This window comes from Prinia subflava (genome assembly GCF_021018805.1).
Source record: "Prinia subflava isolate CZ2003 ecotype Zambia chromosome W unlocalized genomic scaffold, Cam_Psub_1.2 scaffold_39_NEW, whole genome shotgun sequence".
NCBI lineage: Eukaryota > Metazoa > Chordata > Aves > Passeriformes > Cisticolidae > Prinia > Prinia subflava.
The window spans coordinates 1,207,507-1,230,692 of record NW_026960613.1 but is presented as its reverse complement, the minus strand read 5'-3'; the positions used below and the strand labels follow the sequence as shown (position 1 = coordinate 1,230,692).

The window sequence follows — 23,186 nt, the reverse complement described above, 5'->3', positions numbered from 1 at the left end:
CATCAGCCACAATGTATTTTTTATTTACAGTTAATTGCCAATACCTACTACCTATGTTAGACATGTCACTTCTATCCTAAACCAATCCCTTGTGACCCGCCACAGTAGAAGATAGAGGACAAGAACAAGAAGGAAGAAGGACAGAGCCATACCCTGATTCCTCCATCTTGCCTTCCCTGACTCCATTCTAAAAACCCCAAATTCTACATTTGCACCCTGTGATAAACTAACTACTATTTATATCAAACTCTTGGGGTCTGTAGTTCTTTCTGCAATGTTGGTAATTTTTTCCATGGGCTGAGATCAAAGACAGTGTTGTTTTGGGCTCTGTGCCAGGGTCCCAGACCCCTCTGCCAGGGTCTCAGACCATCCAGGGTAGCCAGAGGGATGTCCTGGACTCTGACAATGATCTACTGGTTATTTGCTTTAGAAGCATTTATTAATCATTCAGAAATAATTTCAGTACTGGAACTGAACTGATTATGAGGATTTTTCCTAAATGTGAGCTTGGACAATGTTCATAGCATCACTTTTAAATAAGCTTTTAAACTTAAATTTCTTTAAATTATGTATTTATTCCTTAGCAGTTGAATGTTCTGTTGTAGCAGTTATTGAATAGCCTACCTTAAATAACTTGTTTTAAGCTCCAGATATGCTAGAAGTCAATGTCTGAACTAAGTTTCATTTTTAAATTTTCTTACATTAACTGCTTGTGTTAGATCCTATCTTTATTTCTAAAACAACTCTCCTAACTTCTGTTTCACTTGAACTCTAATTATGGAAAGGGGAGGGCTGTGTCCTCAGAATGCTGGATTAAAAGTTGAAAACATACATAGTTAGAAAAAAGTAGGTACTTGTGGATAGTGTTAAATGTGCTGTTAAAAGCATAGTAGTGCACTAGAACTTAAAAACTGCTTTTTCACATTAGTTTTCTGGCTAGCCCTTGAAACAGATTTGTAATTTCTATACAAGTATGAGATTTGTACAGCAGTAGAATATTTAATTTATTTTGAAATAGTATTCAGTGTGAAATATTATCAATTTATATATGTAGTTCTATTCAAGAGACAAAACTTATGTCTTTTTCCCTTTTGGTTTTAGTTAAATCCTTCGAAGTTAGAAAAAAATGAAGATGTAAACACTAATTTGGCACATCTACTCAGTATACTTTCAGAATTGGTGGAGAAAATATTCATGGCTGCAGAGATACTGCCTCCGTAAGTTTGCACTCTTCTGTTCAAATATGTACTTGAAAATTCCTGTTTGTGGTTTACATTGCACCATAAAATAGTGTTTTATTGGTTTATCTTATTCTAATCAGTACTAAGACTAAATTCTTTGGGGCTGTGTTGTGGCTTAGGTTTTCCAGGGAATTTCTTCCCATCTGTCATCTGAAAAAGACCCTGGGAGAAGAAGGGGGTGGCACCTGCGGGATGACTAGAAGGTGATTGAGTTAGCAAGAGTGGCTGATGACTTTGGAATTCCAGTGAAGTCTTTGGGGAGTTTTGAGTGGGGGGTTGGCTCTCCTGCTGGGGTTAGTTTTTTTAGAAATTGCAGCATAGAAATTGCTGGGACAGGTGTTGGGGCTGGCCTGAGACTTGCTGGGTGTGGAATTGCATTTTATGGAAATGGTATGCTCTGGCTCACCCCTGGAAAGTGTATGGTTTATCTCAAGTCTGTAACCTCCCTGCAGTATCGTATATCTGTAACTCTGTTGGCTAAAGAATCGTACTGTGCCCACTTTGAACCTCTGTGTTAAGGGTGCAAACGGACAAGGCTCCCTCTCTTTTGCCCTGGCTGTCTCCGAAGACTGCTCTCTCCCCATCCCTCTCCCCTTCCCTCTCTCTCCTTCCCTTCCCCCTCTCCCTCAATGACCATGCTGCCTTCCCGGGGTAAGACTCTGAATAAACCCTCATCTCATCAGCACCTCACCAGCGTCTAGTCTCTTTACCTGCCAGCATGTGAATACCCAGTCCCTAGAGCCCGGGGGGCTCCCGGGGAACCTTCCCCGGGGGACCCCCCTTAAATCTAAATCACAACAGCTGGGGATTGGGGGCTGCCTGCCTTCCTTCCAGTGTGGGATTGGAGAGAGTAGCCGCGTGCTGTGGGAGTTGTGCATTTGGCTCAGGGACTTTTGCTACGCTGCGATTTGGACTACGACCGAATCTGCCTGTTTTACCCTGCTTCTGCTGGCTGCTACTTGGCAGTGCTGAGATTGAACGCTGAGTGTGAGTTTGCAAAAGGAGCAATTTACTTCCTTCCTTCCTGGCACCAGCTGGCAGAAACCTTGCACCTCTTTTCTGCTTCGACCGAGCCCACTAGCACTCCCTGCCGGCTGCAAGTGAATCACTGCAGTTTTCACCTCACTGGCTCTGCCATAGCCCCCTGCTGGTTGTGGTCGTAACTACACCAAAGGGGAGTCCTAGTGCTAGGTGTGTGGGAAACTTCTGTTATTGTGTTGTTGTTTGGTCTGATGGTTTTTTTTTTTAATATATATTCCAGTAAAGAACTGTTATTCCTTTTCCTCCTTTTTTTTTTTGCCTGAAAGCCCCATAATTTTTGGAGTTATAATAAACTGGAGGGAGGGGTCTTCTTTTCCATTCTAGGAAGGTTCCTGCCTTCCTTGGCAGACATTTGTCTTTTAAACCAAGACAGGCTGTTATAGGTACAGAGAAAAAACCAAAACATGAATTGTGCTTTTTTGCAAATGTGGTGCGTGTACCTTGGCGTGATGTCAGGTACCCACCAAGCCACTCTATCATTCTTCTTCCTTAGTTGGACAGGGGAGAGAAAACATAACAAAAGGTTGAAATAAGGACCATTGCAAGTTCACTCACCAATTACTGTCATGGGGCCAAAATAGACTCCAAAGGGTCAGAGAAAGAAGAAAAAAAAAATTGATATATTGTGTCTACAAAGAGCTAGGGGACAGTACTAGTTAGCAGAAAATTGCATATATTTAAGTCAGTTGCCAATTCTTTCCAGTCTTTCTACTCTGAAAAAGAGATGGAATTATTAAAAGCATTAACAATACAAATGGATGGCAGTAGAATGACACCCTGCTTTGATTACTTCTATCTATTAGGGTATTAGGGAAATGCACAGTTTATTCTTTTCCTTTTTTAAAAAAAGTTAACTTCTTTAGCCTGAAACCATTGAATAAAAAGTGTGTAGCGCTAACAGTTTTCTTCCACTTTTTTATCATTAGCTTTTAATGGAAACAATAAATTTTGCATTGTGCACTGGTTTTGTCTGGTATGGAATTAATTTTTTTCATAGTAGCTGGAATGGTGCTGTGTTTTGGATTTGTAACTAAAACAGCGCTGTTAACATGCTGGTATTTTGGCTACTGTTAAACAGTATTTTCAGTGTAGACATTTTCTATTTTTTTTTTCCTCCTTTTTGTTATTCAGCTGCTGTCTGCTGTTCCTTCCACCTCTGAAAAAAGGTGAGTAGGGAGGGCATGCAAGCAGGACAGCTGACCCCAAATGACCAAAGGGATATTTCCCACATACCTCTTATGCATGGTGAGGCCCTGTTTTACTGGAAGTGGCTGGACATCTGCCTACTAATGGGAAGTCATAAATTAATTCCTTATTTTGTTTTGCTTCGGTACATAACTTCACCTATTAAACCACCTTTATGATGGCCTATGAGTTTTTCTTGATTTTGCCCTTCCGATTCTCTTACTTATGCTGCTTGGGAGGAGTGAACAAGCAACTTGGTGGGAGCTTAGATGCTGGCTGGAATCAACCCATGACAATCGTTTCTGGAGCCCAATGTGGGGCTTGAGAGGTTCTAGATAACAACAGATTTGAGCTGAGCATGCTAGACTACATTTGTAGTTCTTATAACTGTTTAGTTATTACTTGGCAAGTTGTTGCTTGCTCTTGCTGGTCACAATGTTGCCTTTTTTTCTTGATACTGGTTTATTTGTTACATCATCTGCTTCATGACGTTCCATCTCTTGCTCTGCCTCAAACTCTAGTGCTTGTTAATAGCTGCTTTTGGCTTTTGCAGCTTGCTGTGTTGTTTGTCACTTTGTTGAGCTTAGGTCTGGGAGAGCTATGGTAATAGCACTGGCCTTGAGACGAATCTGTTGTTTGTGCCATGCATTGCTATTGTTCCAGTACTCTGGAAACCGACTCTGGGGCAATTAACAATTGCACCTTTTTCCTCTTCTCTGGAAGCCATTTTGTGGGGGAAATGAAGAATGGCACCTTCTCCTCAGTGGTAGACGTTTCTTGCCTTGTTACGACTGGTTTCTGGAATATCCTTGTGTAATCTGAATGCTTATATTGGTATGTGTTGTGAATATAATTTTGGCTTTTCAAAAAGGTAGTCAGCTAATTTGAAATGCCACACAGGGGTGTGCTCTGAGGCACACGGGTCATGGGTGGCAAGGTGTATAGAACTTGGGCAGGTACCTAGAATGTTCCCCCCTACAATGACATAGGACTTGAAACCTGAACAGACATGTAATGCTTTGGAAGCAACAGAACACCTAACAAAATTATGCCTTGTCTATATCAGACAACTTCTAGCACTGTGCTGGGGCCTGCTCTACCCCTACTGAACCTATGTTAAGCACTTGAAGGGCTCAAGAGGGCCTCTGGATGTTAGAACATACAGACACTAGTTAAGCCAGAGATCTAACTCTCACCTATAAGAGTTGTTCCTATAGACAAGAAAAAACAATGGAAGCAGAGGTCCACTTGTCTAGTAATGGAAGAAAAGCCTCCTCCTGAGGGGAGAGCGGGAAGAAGAATCAGAAGAGTCAGCCTGTTCTGCAGCAGGGTAGTCACAAGAACAGGAGAGGGAAGAGACTGAAATCATAAATGAATCAGAAATCACACGGTTTCTGTCCTAGAGTGAACTGAGAGATATGTGGAAAGATTATGGCCACCAGCCAGATGAGCAAATTATGACCTGGTTGCTCCAGTGCTGGGATATTGGGTCCAACAGTCAGGAATTATAGAAGGTAGACAAGACCAGCAACTGGGATCCCTAGTAAGGGACCATGAAATCAACAAAGGGACAAAAAGATGGGCAGCAATCCACAGTCTCTGGAAGTGGCTCCTGTCAAGTATGAAGACAAGGTATTCCCTCAAGACAAGTCTTGTAAACTACTGAGGCAAGAGGACCATGTTTGAGGAAGGTATTCAGTATCTGAGGTGATGGTGGTGACCTACAGCAATCTGAACAATAATCAGGCTTTCAAAGATCTGGATGAAGTTCTGTATTTCCAGTCCATGTGGCAGAAGCTTCTATGGAACACACCAATGTTGTGCACCAGCACCCTGGTGATAATAGACAGACACTGATGCACCAACTGTGGAAAAACTGATCTGCCAGCTCTGGTGCTCTTAAGAGAATATCCCTATCTCCTTACCCTTACAGTTTGGTGTCTTGGCTATCAAGAGTGCCATGTGAAATCAGCTTTTCTCTGCTCAAGGGAAAGGGAACTGTGGGTCCACACTATATGCCAACCTGTGATTCTAGCTCTGCAACCACAGGGAAGACATGAACTGGAGCATTGCACCTACCTCAAACCTAGACTACATATGTGAGTTGCAAGGAAAAGTATCAGCCAGAAAAGCTCCATTCAGAACAGATTACTGCTCCAGTTGCTCTTGAGCAATTCCCCAGAGTAGAAAGGTTGATCCTCCTGATCCTAATGAAGGGACTTCTGGTTTACAATTACAGGAGTTGGATAATGAATGCTCCAACCAAGAACAGAGTGGTCAGGCAGAGGAAAGGGTCACCTGGTTTTATTGGACTGTGTGGATTCGATGACCTGGCACATCAAACCCATGGGAGTATAAGGTTTTGGTGGACATGGGTGTACAGTGTACCCTAATGCCATTAGGATCCAAGGGGATGAAACCCATCTGAATTTGTAGAATAACAAGGGGATCACAACAATTTGTGTTTGAAGCTGGGGCGAGCCTCACAGGGAATAAGTGACTGAAGTATCCTATTGTGACTGACCTGGAGACTCCATGTATCCTTGGTATAGACTGTTTCAGGAGAGGGTATTTCAAAGATCTAAAAGGGTAGTGGTGGGCCTGTGGTGTAGCTGCTGTGTATGCAAAGAAGGATAAACAACTGTCTACTTTGCCTGGCCACTTGCAGGACCTTCTGTTATGGGTTTTCTCTGTGTTGAAGAGCAGCAGGTGCAGATTGCTACCATGATATTGAACTAGTGGCAATATTGCACCGACTTCCCGGTACCCCTTCATAAGCTGATTCATCAATTGGAGAGCCAAGGAGTAATCAGTAATACTCAATCACTCTTGAATAGTTCCATATGGCCTGCAAAAGTCTGGCAGAGGGTGGAGACTATCAGTGGACTATCACGGCCTGAATGAAATTATGCCATGGTTTAGTGCTGCCATACTGGACGTGAAAGAACTCCAGTATGAGCTGGAGTTGAAGTGGCTGGTCTGTGGATAAGTGTATGCTAGAACAGGTATGCCTCCAAAGGGACTGCAGCCCATGGAGAATCCATGCTGGAGTGGGGGAAAGGCATAGAGTTCATTGTGATGTAAAACTCTATAGCCTGGTCCAAAAGGACCAGGGGTAGAGATTGTAATGGATATGTAATTAAACTGTTGTAACCCATTATTTGAGTTGCATGCTAGAAGTAGTACTATAAAAGGGACCACCTGAACTAGTGGTGGAAGAGCTTTGCAAAAAGCAGTGCAAGTGCAGCAGTGACACAGTCTGAGCTGCCTTTGGTGCCAAATTACTCCACACAATGCTCTACTTCTTTTTCAAGTGACCACCATAACAGAGCCCAGGTTACAGACTAAGTGAACTGAATGGACATTTTATGGACACTTTGGGGGGAGGCTATAGACTAAGGGAATGATATCTGTATGCATACTAAGGGATGGGAAGATGGGATGGTGGTTAATGAAGATGTACTGGATAGTGTACAACTCAAGCATATTATGCAAATGGTATGGAAAAAGAGATGGAGATTATTTTCTTCATAGCAGCATGAATGGTGTTGTCTTTTAGATTTGTGACTAAAACAGTGTTGATAACATACCCATGTTTTGGCTGAACAGTGCTTGCACAGTGTTGAGGGTTGTATTTTCTCTCCCCATTCTGCCCTACCCCCTAGTAAGTAGGCTGGACCTGGGTAAGAAGTTGGGAGGGGAAACAGCTGGGATGGCTGACCCCAACTGACGAAATGGATATTCCATATGATATGACATTCTGCTTTGCAATAAAACTGCAGAGAAAGAAGGATGAAAGAGACACATTTTGGAGTTACTGCATTTGTCTTCCCAAGTAACCATTATGTATGATGGAGCCCTGCTTTAGTGCAGATGGCTGAACGCCTGACTGCCAATGGGAAGTAGAGAATTAATTTCTTTTGCTTTCCTTGCATGCACAGCTTTTACTTTACCTATTGTGCTGTTTTTGCATGGAAGTAATTTTTTCAAGAAAGTTATAGTAAAACCAATCAGTGACTAGCTTTGAATATTGGCATCTGGTAAGGCCACTGGAAAGGTGACACGCCTCTGTGAAAACAGAGGTTAAAAATCGGATAAAATCCCGAGAAGTTCTCTTTTCCTTCCGGCCTGGGAACAGGTAACAATTGGGCCCGGCTCCCTCCTTGCTGCAGGGGCCGGGCTGGCTGGGCCCTGCCCGGGGCCAGGCTCCTTCCTGGGAAGCCCACCAGGCCCCAGGTTGGGCCTGGGCCCGGTGACTGCCAGACAGGGGGAGGGGAGGAGGGAGAGCCTCGTCCCGGCCCGATCAGGCCCAGCGGCTGCTAGCATTCTGCCGCTAAGCTGCCCCCCCCATCGTGGCCCCGGGAGGCCTAGTCGGGCCAGGTGGCCCCTGCCAGGAGCTAGGCCCTTCCTCCTTCCCCCCTGGCGTGGCTTTCTGAAGAATCCTTCACTGTAGACACCTCTGGCAGCCGCTACTAAGTCATCTGGCAGAGGGGAGGGGGCCCAGCCATGCAGGATGGCCCTCCAGCTGGAGTTTGGGTGTGGCTGGGACCCCCAGGATCCTGGCGCAGCTTGGCACAGCCTGATTTTACCATCTTTGGCCACTACCCAGGGAAGGACCATCATGCCCTCTGCAGACCTGGGAGAATGTTAACTTTTTTCTTGACAGATGAAACTTGCAAAACACTAAATCCTCTCTGAGTGAGAGAAAAGACAGTGGAGACATGTAGATAGATAATATGAAGACATCAAAGTCAGTGAAGGAACAGTTACATCTTAGATGGAAGAGAATGAGAAGATGCCTTGGTTTTAGGCTGAAAATCTTTTGAGAGCTATGGTAGTAGACTGTAATATGCTAGAATATCTCTTTAAGTCGTGGAAATATGTATGGGGAGATGATAAGAGTGTTCAGATTGCAGATATAAGCAAAGGCATTTGTGGTGGACTAAGTAAATACTGAAGTAGCTATGATCTTAGAAGCTTGAACAGAGAAAGAGATGAGATGAAGATGATCTGCCCCTAGAAAGAGAAAAGATCTCTGTTCCTAGAGATGAAGAAAAACCTTTGGTTTTGGAACCGTTCATCTTTAAAATGATACCCCCTGAGTACATGGCCCATATGCAGCCAGGGGAAGGCTGGGTGATACGGGAGGGACTTCACAATTGCAGATTCCTGGGCAGCTGCTTTTGTGAGAATTAAAAAAGCCACAAGAGAACTGTTCTTTGCCGAGGCTGCTTCTACAGGTTAATAGGTCTTAAAGGTCCAAGAACATTTTAAGGTCTTATACGAAGTTGTTTATTACATGAAAGCATGTATCTGAAGGTGCGAGAGTCCTAAATGAGCGGTCTTACAGTCTCACAATCAGTTATGGTATAAAGTATATGAGTATAAAGTCTTAGAAATGGAATACCAGAATAAACAGTAGTCTTAACATGGAAATAACCATAACATTCCAGCCTTAGGATAAAACAGCCTTCAACTCCTGACCCCAAACAGGGTTCCTGGCCGCAGGGATCGCAGGGACAGGAAGGGGGTCCCGAGGTTGCAGAGGCAAGAAGGGGTCCCGGCTGTGGGGTTGCAGAGGCAAGAAGGGGTCCCAGGGTCCCGAACCCTCGCAGAGTCCCCAGCAGCCCCGAACAGAGTTCCGGGGCAAACGCCGCAAGGGGGAAAGGGAAGGGATGGGACCCCAGGGCCCTGATCCGAGCGACAAAGACTACAGTAGATGGTACCTTTAGAATCCCATTCGGCCCTGGCAGGGCTCATTCCTCAGGCTGCAGAAGGTGGAGGTTGGATCAATAGATCGGATTGATCGATCGACACCTTCACTTCCAACCCAGAGGCTTTTTTATCCATAAGTTACAAATGCATATTCATATTTTTATCTGTACACTACCATTTGCCTAGGCTGGGTACGGGTATAAAGTCTCTAAAGATCTTACCACATCTTAGTATCTAAATAAAGTAATTTATTTATACAAAAGCACATATCTGAAGGCATAAGAGTTCTGAGAGCGGCCTTATTCTACAACCAATTACAAACCTAGGCAAACAAAGTCTAAACAAGACAATAACCAATGCATAGAAATCTTAACACACAGAGTTCTAATGAAACAGCAAACAAAGCACAGAATTCCTAACAAGCAGAACTAGTAAGACAATAAGCAAAGCACATATCTGACATTACAGCCTCTAGGTAAATCAGCCTCCCATCTGATCCCAAGCAGGATTTTCCAACCGTGGGGTCACAATAACAGAAAGGGAACACAAGATCACAGATCCCAGACAGGGGTCCCGACCGCGGGGATCACAGTGGCAGTGGGGGGGTCCCCAACTTGGCAGAGTTCCCGAAAGCAGGGTCGCAGGGACAAGGAGGGGTCCCTGGGGTCCCAAACCCTCACAGACTCCCCAGCAGCCCCGAACAGAGCTCCGGGGCAAACGCTACAGGGGAAAAGGGAAGGGGCAGGGTCGCAGGGACAAGGAAGGATCCCTGGGGTCCCGCACCCTCGCAGGAGGAAGGGACGGGACCCCAGGGCCCAGATCCCAGGCTACAATAGATGGTACCTTTAGAATTCCATTCGGCTCCCTGGCAAGGCTCCTTCCTCAGGCTGCAGGAGATGGAGGTTGGATCGATTGATCAGATTGATCGCTCGACCAATTCCTCCAATCCGTCCGACTGACTGACTGACACAGAGGCTTTTTATCCCAAATTGCAAAATGCATATTCATATTTTTTATCTACGCACTAACCAATCTAGGTACAATTCTAAAGTTCGTAAAACTACGAAAATCAGCGTCAAAACCTACGCACAAAGCATATCTATTAACGTAAAACTCTATCTTACTAGCATAAGGTTCTACCTTGTTGTACATAAAACTCATACTAAAAATTATAAACAGCACCTTACTCTATCTGAAGCTGTGTCCTTCTACACTGAACTAGGACTTAGGGCATGTAAAGCTTAAAGCTAAGGGTTAGATTTCTACTTTATGTATCTAAAGCTTTTATATATTCCAATTTTTCTAAAGGTTTTAATTCTATTTCTGTACTTTTCACTCTCTGTGGAGGATCCATGGAAACATGGACTCCGACAACTACCCAATCTAGGTGCAATTTTCTAAGTCGTAAAACTGAAAAACTACGAAAAGCAGTATCAAAAAACCTACGCATATAGCATATCTATCAGTGCAAAAACTATCTTACTAGCGTAAAAGTTCTATCATAGTGCGTAAAAATTCTATCGTCTTATGTGAAAAGCTCTTAACATACGTAAAAAACTATCTTATTTGTGCAAAATTCATACCAAAAATTATAAACAGTACTCTATTTTTGTTGTGTCTGAACTCTATCACTAGGCCTGAAGCTCTGTGCTTCTACACTAACAACTAGGCACTTGGGGCATGTGAAACTTAAAACTGAGGCTTAGATTTATACTTTATGTGTGTGTGGCTTTATATACTCTAATTTTTCTAAAGGTTTTAATTCAATCCCTGCACTTCTCACTCTCTGTGGAGGATCCATGGAAACATGGACTCCAACAGATCTTGTCTTATGGGAAGTTCCATAGCAGACCAAAAGAGACTTCTCTCTCTAAATGAACTGATAACAGACTGTTTTATAGGTGGGAAACTGACTAAGGGTTCCAAGTTCTGTCTCTATATGTTGTCCGTGAGAAGGGAAAAGAAGCTGTTGGGGAAGAGGGGAAGTATTTTAAAGGTTTTATTATGATTCTTATTAATTTTTTCTCTCTTGTAGTTTTGTTAATAAACCTGTCTTTATACCCTTTTAAGTTTTGAGCCTGCTTTGCTTCTTTCCTAATCCTCTCTCACAGCAGAAAAAGAGTAAATAATTCTAGTAGACACTCAAACCACTACACATAATACAGGAAACAGAAATAGGCAAACTTGAAACCACTACACGAATTGGTGTTTCTGCCTGGTTTTGACCTGAAACCGTCACACCTATATAACTGTCTTTATGTCAGCTTGTGAGTTTTTCTTGCTTTTTGCCCTTCTGTACATTTGAAGATGGAACAGAGTTGGGTGGAACCGTTGATCTGCTTGAGGATAGGAAGGCTCTGCAGAGGGATCTGGACAGGCTGGATAGATGGGCTGAGGCCAATTGTATGAGGTTCAATAAGGCAAAGTGCCAGGTCCTGCACTTGAGTCACAACAACCCCAGGCAGTGCTACAGGCTTGGAGTGGCTGGAAAGCTGCCCAGTGGAAAAGGGCCTGGGAGTGCTGATTGGCAGCCAGCTGAACATGAGCCAGCATGTGCCCAGGTAGCCAAGAATGCCAATGGCATCCTGGCTTGTAGCAGAAATAGTGTGGCCAGCAGGACTAGGGTAGTGATTGCTCCTCTGTATTTGGCACTGGTGAGGCCACACCTTGAATCCTAAAATCAGTTTTTTGGCCCCTCACTACAAGACAAACATTGAGGTGCTGGAGCATGTCCAGAGAAAGGAAACAGAGCTAAGAGGCTAGAGAATAAGTCCTATGAGGAGTGGCTGAGGGAGCTCAGGTTGTTTAGCCTGGAGAAAAGGAGGCTCAGGGGAGACCTTATCATTCTCTATAACTACCTGAAAGGAGGTTGTGGCAAGGTGGGTGTTGGTCTCTTCTCAAGTAGTAAATGATGAGAGGACATGGCCTCAAGTTGTGACAGTGGAGGTTTAGATTGGATATTAGGAAAAATTTCTTCACCAAAAGGATTGTAAAGTGATACATTTCTGCGTGAGGCCAGTGTGTTAGCCCCACAAAGATCTATCAAGCTCTGAGGGTTGCCAGCAGCCTCTCAGAAATTACTTTATAAATATTAGCGAGATGGCATGATTGGAGGTGTTTGGAAAAGCAAAAAGGTTTTAATTAAAGCAAAAATAACAAACTATACAAAACAAAAGGATAAAAGCCGTGCACGGTGCAGGGAGGTCCCCTGCACCTGCTAAGTCACCCTGAAAAGCACCGAGAGACTCTCTGCTCTCTCTTAAGTATTCAATGATCAAGGAGGGGGTTTTGGCATGCTGCCCAATAGAAAATAGCTACATTTTTTGAGGAACAGCTCAAGGATCCAACAGGTGCCTTTGACCTGGCACTGGGCCAATTAAGGTGAAAGACAGAAGTTTCTGGTTCTTTTTTCTTAAAAGGTATGGGGTGAAACTTACACTCTTTCCTAATATGGAAACACCTGCTAGGGCATGGAGGTGCACTGCAACAGTAAAGCATTGGAACAGGCTGGCCAGGGAAGTGGTGGAGTCACCATTCCTAGAGGTATTTAAAAGAACGTGGATGTGTCACTTCAAGATGTGATTTAATGGTGGACTTGGCAGTGTTAGGTTACTGGTTGGACTTGATCTTAGAGCTCTTTTCCAACCTAAATGATTCTGTGATTTTATTATTTTCTTCCCTATCCTGCTGAGGGGAAGTGAGCATGTGACTGGGTGGGGGCTTAGCTGCTGGCTGTGTGTGGTCAACCCACCACAGAACAGCACAGAAAGTTCTTTTGTGTCAGTGGTGGCAAGGTTAGTGTAACGGGATGATGCTGGTCAAACGCCAGCACACCCACGAAAATAATTTACTCATTTTCCTCTGCTTCAGTTAAGCAGAGGAGGGGGGAAGAAAACTCATCGGGTGAGATAAGAATTAGGAGAAAACACTTTAAGGGGAAAACAGGCTTAAAACTTTTAAAGGTATAAAGAAAAATTTATTAACAGAATTAGAAGAGGATAATGAGAACCAAAAATAAGCCTTTAGAACACCTTTTCCCCATCCCAGCCCTTCTTTCTTTCCCAGCGACAGTGCAGGGAGACAAAATATGGGAATTTTAGTTAGTTTGCCACTTCTTAAGATCTTTTTTCAGTTCACTTAAGGAGAGGAGTCTCTTTTGCTATGCCTGACGTGCGGAAAGACTAAAACTCAGAGGCAGAGCGAATTTTAAAGTAGGTATGTGGTTTATTCAGGGCTGGGCTCGATGCGAGAATTCTCAAAGGCACAAGCGCCCCTCGCTCACTTGTGTTTTCTTTTATCCTCTGGAATGTTACATATGTATTGAGTTTCACAATACCCTCATGCATATTCATCCTTTGGCTCCCCCCTCTCCGCTTCGTATGCTAATTAGCTTATCAGTCTTTTGCACCTGCACAGTTGTCTCTGGTGGTCTTCTCGGGGGTCTCGGGGATGAAGGAAGGAGTCTTCCTCTCGAGATGAACTTTTGACCCTGCCGCCTTGCGCATGCTCACTGATGCTCTGGTCATAGTTCAAGCTGTAAGGTCAGTTTTATCTGTCCCTGGGGGTGCAAGGTGCCTGTTATCTTAGTATCTTTGGCTAACTTGCATTCTTGTCTCCTGCTTTGGGTAAACATTCTCCTTTGTATCAGGCATCCTTGCATTCCTACATACTTCTGTTTTTCTACTTCTAAGGGCAGCAATACATCATCTGAATGCCTACTCTTAATGAACATTTCCTAATTTCTATGATTAGTATCCTCTAATTTCCAATATCATGTTTCATGCCCGGGGTCTTTCCTATGGGAAACAGTTTTCTGTGAACTTTTTCAAGGTGGTTTTAATTTTCACGGCTAACGGTCCACCCAGAACCTGCTTGTAACATGAAGTCCCTCCCACAGCTTGCAGTCTTTCCACAACTGCTTTTCGTAGGCCATTTAGTTGAGGTGCAGTTTTTAAGGATGAGCTGTTCTAGAGTACAAAAGCAAGGGTCCTCTTCCTCTACCTCTGAAAGCAAGGGTTCTCTCTCTCTGTTCAAGCCTCTCACCAGATCACAGCTTTTCAGCATCCAGACGCTCCAGCACAAGTTCCTTTTTCTCATGGGCTGCGGGTGAATGCTGTATCTGCCCATGCACTTCATGAATTACAGGGAAACATTTTTTTGAGTTATAGTCCTCATCATGGCTTGCAGAAGAATCTCAGCGCCGACGCTCAGAGCACCTCCTCCTTCCCCCCCCTTTTTTGCACCAACCTTAGTGTCGCCATATTGTTCTCCTCATGTGTCCTCACTTTTTCCTTTTCTCTGACTTGAGAGAGAATTGGTGTTTGTAGGTTCGTTTGTTCTCAAGTTCTATCAACTGAAACAGTTTTTATAGAGTTCTGCAGCGCTGAAGGGTTAATCTTGTCCAGGCTCCGCAATGGGGGATTTGCTCACTGTGCTTCTCTCTCTATTGCTCACGTGGTGTCCGTCAGCACTGCACAAGCCCCGACGGCTGCTGGCTCCACTCCACACATTTTCTTCATGCGGGATGCCGAAAAAAGAAAAGCTGCTGCAGCCGCTTTTGTCTTTCTGTCTGCAGCATGGCTGTCTAAAAGTGACGATGTAAATAAAGTCTTTTGCAAGCCATGCTGAGAGAGTCGCGGCGGCGCGGCGCTGCCCCAGCCCCATGGTTGCTCGCAGAGCCGAGATGGCCCCCAGCAGCATGGCCCGGAGGCTGTGCTGGGACGGGGTCCATCGGCCCCCACTGGGAAGGGACCCCAGCCGGCCCCCCTACATCTCTTTAGAGACCAGGAAGCAAGAGAGCATCCTGCCCTTTTTTTGTTCTTAAATATGTTATCATAGAGGCGTTACTAGCTTTTCTAATTGGCTTAGCAGTGTGCCACTTCTCAGAGCTGGCCAACAATTGATTTTGTTATAAATGCCAGGACAATTTATTACTAAATTCTATACTTTCGTTTATTAAAAATTCAAATCACAAAATTTGGAATCAAATTTCAGAATTTTAAGCAATAAACCCCCCCCCCACAAACAGCGACACTTACTTGACAGAGTTTCTCTTGGGAAAAAGAGAGCTAAGGGTGACCCATAGACATAGACCCTGGCCGTCTGTGTCTCTAGCTGGGTACACAAATTTGCCATGTTTGAGGCTTGGTTTTTATACTGTTTATTCTGCCTCTGGCAATATTTCCCTTTGTTTCTTGGTTGCTATTCAAACCCAAATCCATCTCCGGTCGGATTGAAAAGAGCTCCCGTCCCAAGTCCATGTGTTAATGTTCAGTTTCTATGGATCTTCATAGTTGATGAATGATCGAGATATGGGTGATATTGCTTGATGGTCTGTGAAGGTGGCTCCCAAGGTGTGAGTTGCTGATACCAGCTCATCTCAACAGGTCCCCTCTCAATACTTGAGAAAGCTGCAAAGTCTTTTGTTCCCTTCTGAATGGAGAAACCTCCTAAAACATACTTTTACCTGATATAAGTTTATACAGCTTTATAATTTTCTAATTTACCATAAGAACATGAATTAATCATCTCACGTTTTTCACAATTTTGCCAGGCATAGAGGAAGCTGCTAGCAGCTCCTCACAGAATTACTTCTGTGGCTGACTTTTTCCCTCTTCACCACAAATCAATTAATACAAAACCAGCACAGTTAGTATTAAAAGCTTCATCCTGTTAAATATATGGTGCATTGATTTATTAAAATATGAATATTGATCTAATATCGATATCCAGCTGCGACAGACAAAAACTCTCTAACAGTTAAAGTTAGAAAGTGTATGTTTATTGCGACGCTGGGCAGCAGGTGGGATATCTCCCTAATGTGCACTGCAAAGATCACAGGTAATTACAAAGCCTTTTATTTACAAAAGTGTTGAATACACAAAATACAAATGCATATTCATACCCCTTGTCACTTCTTTTTCTCTGTTTCATATGCTAATTGACACAAAGGCTATTAAGCATGCGCAGTTTGTTCTCTGAATTTTGTGAGGAGTGGTCACCAAAAGGAGGAAGTAAAACGAGTCTTCCTCATTCTAAACTTTCAACCTTTTCAATGCAGATGTGATTGATGGATGGTAGAACTCCTTGTTTCCTGTTTTCCAGGACTATTTCAGTGGGTTTCTGGAAACAGGAGGTCTGGTGTTTTATTGATTAGTTTCTCTGTTTGACAAGCAATGAGTTATTAGATCCGGGACAGCTTATCTTAAATCCGGTTTCTTTTAACCATCCTCTAACTTTTAACTGATTTCAGCAAAGCTTATCTATTCGTTTCAGCTAAATCAGCAACATTTGTTGTTAACTATAACCTTAGCTTTTCTCAAATCTTCAAAATTAGTGTCTCAGGATCTCAACATTTTCTAAAATATACCAGAGAGCTCCTATTTTTTTTATAGGAGAGGACTATTGCGTAACTATTTTTAAACGCCTGACCTCTAGTTATGGATGCACAAATTATTATTCATTCAGTTAAAAAGTGGAAAAAAATCAAGGAAAAAAGCCACCAAAACAAACTTTTTTTTTAAAAAAAGGAAATGTTACCTAGGGAAATAGGAAAAAAATATTATAAAACATATAATGCATACAGTATTTATCAGAATTGGACCTTCACAAATAGAGTGGTGCATTAGTCAAGGACTTTCTTTGCCATTTGTAAATGGACTATTATAGCAGATTTTAAATTAATTTACAGCTTATGTCTGAATTGGAGGAGATTGGACTAGCTATTTTTACTCCTTAAAATTTTTAAATGAAATTATTCATTAGTTATTATTTTTACAGGACGTTGAGATATATTTATGGATGTTTGCAGAAGTCTGTTCAAAACAAGTGGCCAGCTAATACAACAATGAGAACAAGAGTTGTTAGGTAAGTTACTTGTCATTTTATAATGAAAATAATATTTTATTGTCTTATTACTGTTATGCTTCAGTGTGCTTATCAATTTTTTCTTTTAGTGACAAAGTTTTTTAGTATTTATATTGATTACAAAAATGTTTAAAATTATTGTGGTTCTAGGGCATATCTCAATTAAGGATCTGCTAGATCCTTAGTCATGTTGTTGGAGACTTGCTAACAGTCGAGTATAGAGGTCAGTATAGCTATACTTCATAGCTTTAACTTTGAATTTACTTGTATTTTGTTAATTTTTTTAGTCTAAGATCTTGGGAAAGAGAAAAAGTTCTGTCAAAGTGATAGTTAACCTTTTATATCCTCTAATGATTATGTTCCTGTCATGCCATCTGGGAGGACTGTGCCTTATCCTGGGACCCTTATGTAGTGTGTGTTAATTACTGGAAAAATCATCTTACACATGCTAAGATAAGTGTTCTTAAAGTGCAGACATAATGTGTTAAGGAAACTAATACCTTTTCAGAAAGGTGATTGGACTGTCAGATTTCACTGAGATACTTTCTGCACTGGAATATAAGTTTTCTGTATCACTGAAGGCTCCCTGTGCTGATCACTTGGAATCAGCATTCATTTTGGGAAATGCGTACTTTTATGCTGTCCCAGTTTTATTTCTCTGCTCCAGCCCAATCATGTTGAAACATTCCAGAGTCTCTTTAAAAATGTTGCAGGCTACTGAACCTGACTCCTTTGAACTGGCACAGAGTACAAAAACTCCAGTCTGCATTCATAAATCAGTTGAATAAATAGTTCTTTCTTTAACACTATCAGTTGCTAGTGCAGGTCAAAAAAACCTTTGACAAAAACTGAAGTCTGGACACTTGTTCTAAATGTTACTGAGGATTTAAAGGTTTCAAAGCTACATCTTTTCTACATTTGCATTACCTTTTTTTTTTTGGTTTTTTTTGGTTTTTTTGCACTCCTAGCTTTCTAATAGACCAATACCTGGCACTGATCTGATTTGCTGAGGTTAATCTCCCATTGAACAGTATTTTCCAGATGATTTGTTATTGGCTCTTGTTTATCACTTTGGCTGGAGACAGAAATGAAGATATGAGCCCTTCCTTCCCCAGTGTTTCAGTTAATGTTAGTGTACTTAGTATAGTACCTTCCATGCTTATTTTCCTGTCATTTAGTGTTCATAACAATAGTGACTTAAGATTTTAATGAAGAAAAATCTTCAATAAAATGCCTGCTAACTGTGTTCTGTCGGAGTTTTGCCTTCAAATTGTGGCTGCTCTTATCAGAGGTGTTTGGGCTAGTCTATTGCAAGCGTGTAGAACTTAAAAGCAAATATAATGTCTCTTCCTGTTTCTTCCCATCTCCAGAGAGCACCATGTAGCTTTCCTTAAGTGATACAGCTTACATTGAGAATTTTTCTGAGATCTCTGCTGGATACTATAAATATTGGGTCCCTGTCTCTCTCCATAAGTGGATACTTGTGACTTGTCTCTAGAGTACAGTTTTGTGGGATTTTTTGCAGCCTTCAGTGAAGAATATTATCTTTTTATTGCACTGGTTTTGGTCCAGGAATAATTACATATTCAAAGACAGGTGGATAGTTTTTAAGTGCCTGGGTAGCTTGTCTTCTGAAAAATTCAGAAAGTGCTGCCATTTCTGTTTCTTTGTAAAAGACCATACATAGGTATTGACTCATTTCTAATTTAGTCACCTTGATTAGTGTAAGAAGCAGCACATTTTCTATGTCTGCAAGGTCCATCTTGGAGTCATACCCCAGTTGTCCTCAGGACACCTGTCGTGGTTTGATGCTGGCCCAATGCCAGGTACCCACAAGAGTCGCTCACTCACCCTCACCTGCCACAGCTGGGCAGAGGAGAGAAAAAGATTATCGAAGGGTTCATGAGTTGAGATAAGGATGGGGAGAAAACACTTCAAGGGCAGAATGGGCTCTCTTAAAGTTGCAAAGTGAATTTATTACTAACAAAATCAGAGTGGGATAATGAGAAGTAAAATAAGCCCTTAAAACACCATTTCCCCCCCAGCCCCTCCCTCCTTCCCACCAACAGCACAGGGAGACAGGGCATGGGGGTTTTGGTCAGTTCATCACGGAGATTTTCTTCCGCTGCTCTGGGAGAGACCTTCCCCTGTGAGACTGTGGGGTCCCTCCCACAGGAGACAGTTCTCCATAACCTTCTCCAGTGTGGGTCCACTCTTCACGAGCAGCAGTCCTACCACACCTGCTGCAATGTGGGTCTCTCTTTCCATGGGGTGCAGTCCTCCAAGGACGGGCTGCTCCAGCCTGGAAGCAAGGGCCTCCTCTCTCTACCGGGTCTTCCACTGGATCACAGCCTCCTCCAGGCATCCACCTCCTCTGGCATGGGCACCTCCCCCACAGGCTGCGGGTGGATCTCTGTATCCCCCATGGATCCCCATGGGCTTCAGGGGAACAACTTGCTTCACCATGGTCTTCACCATGGACTGCAGAGGAATCTCCACTCTGGCACCTGGAGCACTTCCTTCCCCTCCTTCTCCACTGACCTTGGTGTCTCAATGTTTTTTTCCCTAACATGTTCTCACCTCCTCCTCTTTTCTGACTAGAAGAAAAGCTGTGTGACTTTGTTTTGATTTTCTTCTTAAATATGTCATCGCAGAGGCATTACCAACCTCTCTCATTGTCCCAGTTTTGGTGAGCAGCATGTCCATCTTCAGAGCCATTAGGGATTGGCTCTGCCAGACATGGTGGAAGCTTCCAGCAGCTTCTCACAGAAGCCACCTCTGTGGCCCCTCCGCTACCAAAAAACAGGCTGTGCAAAACCAATACACCATCTATAGGAGAAATTAATGTACATGCCATGACTTAAATTATTTACTTCCTCATAGCTTTAAATTCATCTCATAGAAAATATTTTTGTTTCACACTGGTCCAGGAGTGTTTTGTCAGCCCATAATCCATGGTTCTTGGACAAACAGGAGACTTCTATAGCAGTATATATTGAAATTCAAGTGTGTTGGACACATGAAAGGTGTGTTAACCTCACTGCTACATGCATCACTTCCAATTAATAATGGACAATGCCATCACTGTATACTTAAAAGCAAGGTAGTGCAAGGTCCACTTCCATTCTTTTGTAAGAGGTCAAACTGTGGTATTGCTGTAGTGAAAAAACAGTCTGCTGGTAGTGTCCATGCACTCTGAACAAAATGAGAGGCAAGTTAGATTGTTTTAGTTGGTTCATATGTTGCTTCATTTTATAGCACTCTTCCAGAATTATGGTTAACCTGAAATGGATAGTTTAGTTTAGTTTAGTTTAGTTTACTTTACTTTACTTTATTTTAGCTGTCAACAGAAAGTTAGATTTTTTTCTCATGCTTAACTGAAGGACAATTGTTGTGGTTTTTCACTGGCTGGACACTAGGCACCCATGAAAGCTGCTCACTCACCCTCCCCTGCAACTGGACAGAGGAGAGAAAATATTACGAGAGGTTCATGAGTTGAGATAAGGACTGGGAAAAAACACTCATCAATTTCCATCAAGAGCAAAAAAGTCTCAACTTAGAGATACAAAGTGAATTTATTACTAACAAAATCAGATCAGGATAATTAGAAGTAAAATAAGCCCTTCAAAACACCTTTCCTTCCTCCCCCAACCCCTCCCTCCTTCCCACTGACAGCACAGGGAGGCAGGGAGTGGGGTTTTGGGCAGCTTATCACCCATGCTTTCTCTCACTGCTCAGGGAGAGGAGTTGTTCCCCTGCTGCACCATGGGGTCCCTTCCATGGGAGACAGTTCTCCACGAACTTCTCTAACATGGCTCCATCTCACAAGTAACAGTCCTCCCAAAACGGCTGCAACATGAGTCCATCCCATGGACAGCAGTATGCCTCAAACTGCTGCAGCATAGGTCACTCTTCCACAGGGTACAGTCCTTCAAGGACAGGCTACTCCACCCTGGGAGTAGACCCCCTCTCTCCACGGGTCTCCCACTAGACCACAGCTTCCTCCAGGCATCCTCCTGCTCCAGTGTGGGCTCCTCCCCCACAGGCTACAGGTGGATCTCTGCATGCAGGGGGACAGCCTGCTTCACCAAGGTCCTCACCATGGCCTGCAGAGGAATTTTGGCTCCAGCGCCTGGAGCACCTCCTCTCCCTCTTTCTTCATTGACCTTGATGTCTTCAGAGTTGTTCTTCTCACATGTTCTCACCTCCTCCTCTTCTCAGCTAGAATTAAAACTGCACCACAAACTTTGTTTAGATTTCATCTTAAATATGTTATCACAGAGGCATTACCACCATCTCTAATTGGCCCAGCCTTGGCCAACAGCACGCCTATCTTTGGAGCCATCAGGGATTGACTCTGCCGGACATGGTAGAAGCTTCTAGCAGCTTCTCGCAGAAGCCACCTCTGTGCTCCCTCCACTACCAAGAACCAGACCGTGCAAAACCAACACAATTTGGGTTTCTGTTTAATAAGTTCCTAGTTCTGCAGTCAGAGTACTTTTCCCTAGCTTTCTAGATTGTCTGGGTGGCAGCAATTACTTCTCTGAAGAAAGTAGCTGGTCCAGTATTATTCTTCTAGGATACTGACATACTGTTATTAGGAGATGGATTGGTTCAAGCTGAACTAAGGCCATGTTGCTGCCAAAAGAGGTTTCATTGTTACTGTGCACTCTTGCTCTCCTTATGTTGGCTTGGGGAAATGAGTGGCTGTAGGATGAATTACTTGTGGTAGTAGACAGTGCAACACTGCCAGTGTGGTCTTAGACTGCAGACTTCAGTATAGCTTTACAGTTAAGCTTTTCCTAGGTAGTTTCGGAAGTTCACCTTAATTGGGAAATCAATGTCTGGTTTTATTTTGGTTTTTTGTCATAGTTGAAATTGTAACAAGACATTTTTAATTAACAAACATGGAGCACAGGCTGGTTGTCATGTCACAGAGATTTCCACACTGACTTAAATGCCTAAAGACTACATAATTTTACATTATTTTATGATAGCTTTATTATTGAACAAAATAAAATTTCTTTTTTTTTTCCATTTCAGTGGCTTTGTTTTTCTTCGACTGATTTGTCCTGCTATCCTGAACCCAAGGATGTTTAATATCATCTCAGGTGACTATGCTTCAGACTGAAATCATGCTTTATGTAATAATAGGCACGAACTTACTTTAGTGCCTAATTTAGCAAAATATTAAGTCATTTGAATACTGTGAAATCATGTTAGTCATATCAATGAATTGACTTTCTCCCTAAGGCAGCCAACATACAGTTCTCACTCTTAAAGATCAGACAATGTTTATTCCCAATGTCTTGTTTTAAAGTAAAAAAAAAATAAAATAAGAGGAAGTGAATGTTGAAGTGTTTCATAAAGAAAACCATTGTGGGTTATCCCTGTTTGGCAGATAAAGCATCATAGTCACTTGCTCACTTTCCTCTTCACCCTCAGTAGGATGGGAGAAAAGAAAAGAAAGAATAAAAAGAAAATTTGAGGGTCAAGATAAAACAAACAAAATATATATATGAATGTTTAATAAGTAAAGGATAAATGTAATAGAACTAAACAAGTGATGCAAAGGCAATCATACTACCTGCCATGTGTAGACTGATGCCTGATGCCCAGCCAATTCCTAAACAAAAGATGGCTGACACCCATAAAACCCCCCTCTTTTCCCTTTTATTGCTGAGCATGGCTTTATATGTTATGGAATATCTCTTTGGTTAGTTCAGGTCATCTGCCCTGTTCTGTCTAATCCCGGCCTATTGCTCACCCTCAGTCTATTCATTGGGGGGGACAGAGTGAAAAACAGAGGCAGCCTTGATGCTATATAAACATCGTTCAGCAAAAGCTATAATATTAGTCTGCTATCAGTACTGTTTTGGTCAAAAATCTAAAACTGCTCCATATGAGCTGCCCTGAAGAAAATTACCTCTGTCCTAGCCAGGCCCAGTACAAAAGCATTATCCTGGGTTTTGATGCTCTCTTTGTACAGTGCATCTCTATCAGTAAATAAAGCAGTGACAGGGACTATTCCTGTTTGCTAGAACAGGATTGCGGAATTGCAATACTAATCTGCAGTACAGTTCTGGCTGATAACAGATAGCATTCTCCTAAACAGTTCTTAGATGTGCTTTAGATGTT

General features: G+C 42.7%; 1 protein-coding gene across 5 annotated transcripts in view; it reads left to right on the top strand.

Moving 5' to 3' along the window:
• Nucleotides 1-23,186, top strand: part of LOC134565208 (ras GTPase-activating protein 1-like) — a 146,897-nt gene that overhangs the window by 85,866 nt on the left and 37,845 nt on the right. For all 5 annotated transcript variants that reach the window (XR_010083810.1, XR_010083811.1, XM_063424695.1 and 2 more), the window contains exons 19-21: nucleotides 1,102-1,217; nucleotides 16,962-17,048; nucleotides 22,092-22,159. Coding sequence is in view for 3 of the 5 variants with exons in the window: in XM_063424695.1 (XP_063280765.1) it covers nucleotides 1,102-1,217; nucleotides 16,962-17,048; nucleotides 22,092-22,159 (271 nt within the window). In the remaining 2 variants the exon portion in view is untranslated. The remainder of the gene's footprint in view (nucleotides 1-1,101; nucleotides 1,218-16,961; nucleotides 17,049-22,091; nucleotides 22,160-23,186) is intronic.